The sequence below is a fragment of the Salvelinus namaycush genome, unplaced genomic scaffold (assembly GCF_016432855.1).
Source record: "Salvelinus namaycush isolate Seneca unplaced genomic scaffold, SaNama_1.0 Scaffold1028, whole genome shotgun sequence".
Classification (NCBI taxonomy): Eukaryota; Metazoa; Chordata; class Actinopteri; order Salmoniformes; family Salmonidae; genus Salvelinus; species Salvelinus namaycush.
This window is the reverse complement of record NW_024057707.1, coordinates 67,501-68,575: the sequence shown is the minus strand read 5'-3', so window position 1 is coordinate 68,575 and position 1,075 is coordinate 67,501. Positions and strand designations below refer to the sequence as shown.

At 36.9% G+C, this 1,075-nt stretch overlaps 2 protein-coding genes across 2 annotated transcripts in view; one reads left to right on the top strand and one right to left on the bottom strand.

Annotated features, from left to right (window-relative positions):
• The window catches only part of LOC120035328 (probable E3 ubiquitin-protein ligase HERC1), a 22,851-nt gene extending 22,807 nt beyond the window's left edge, over nucleotides 1–44 (bottom strand). The window contains exon 1 of the mRNA XM_038982112.1: nucleotides 4–44. Coding sequence (XP_038838040.1) covers nucleotides 4–44 — 41 coding nt within the window. The remainder of the gene's footprint in view (nucleotides 1–3) is intronic.
• An 852-nt stretch (nucleotides 45–896) lies between these two features.
• The window catches only part of LOC120035327 (probable E3 ubiquitin-protein ligase HERC1), a gene marked incomplete at its 3' end in the record, with an annotated part of 65,406 nt that continues 65,227 nt past the window's right edge, over nucleotides 897–1,075 (top strand). Inside the window, exon 1 of the mRNA XM_038982111.1 lies at nucleotides 897–929. Coding sequence (XP_038838039.1) covers nucleotides 897–929 — 33 coding nt within the window. The remainder of the gene's footprint in view (nucleotides 930–1,075) is intronic.

The following is a 1,075-nucleotide window of genomic DNA, read 5'->3' as shown; positions in this document are numbered from 1 at the left end:
CACCCCACACACAGCGGCGTGATCCTAGTAATAGTTAGTAACATTGTCCTGGTCTATATATCTCCAACTCTAGTAGTAGTTAGTAAAATTGTCCTGTCTATAATATCTCCAGGACTCTAGTAGTAGTTAGTAACATTGTCCTGGTCTATAATATCTCCCAGGACTCTAGTAGTAGTTAGTAACATTGTCCTGGTCTATAATATCTCCAGGACCTCTAGTAGTAGTTAGTAACATTGTCCTGGTCTATAATATCTCCACAACTCTAGTAGTAGTTAGTAACATTGTCCTGGTCTATAATATCTCCAGGACTCTAGCAGTAGTTAGTAACATTGTCCTGGTCATAATATCTCCAGGACTCTAGTAATAGTTAGTAACATTGTCCTGGTCTATAATATTCACAACTCTAGTAATAGTTAGTAACATTGTCCTGGTCTATAATATCTCCAGGACTCTAGTAGTAGTTAGTAACATTGTCCTGGTCTATAATATCTCCAGACTCTAGTAGTAGTTAGTAACATTGTCCCTGGTCTTAATATCTCCAGGACTCTAGTAGTAGTTAGTAACATTGTCCTGGTCTATAATATCTCCACAACTCTAGTAGTAGTTAGTAACATTGTCCTGGTCTATAATATCTCCACAACTCTAGTAGTAGTTAGTAACATTGTCCTGGTCTATAATATCTCCACAACTCTAGTAGTAGTTAGTAACATTGTCCTGGTCTATAATATCTCCAGGACTCTAGTAGTAGTTAGTAACATTGTCCTGGTCTATAATATCTCCAGGACTCTAGTAGTAGTAGTAACATTGTCCTGGTCTATATATCTCCACAACTCTAGAATAGTTAGTAACATTGTCCTGGTCTATAATATCTCCAGACTCTAGTAGTAGTTAGTAACATGTTCCTGGTCTATAATATCTCCACAACTCTAGTAATAGTTAGTACATGTCCTGGTCTATAATATCTCCAGGACTCTAGTAGTAGTTAGTTACATTGTCCTGGTCTATAATATCTCCAGGACTTAGTAGTAGTTAGTAAATTGTCCTGGTCATAATATCTCCAGACTCTAGTAGTTAG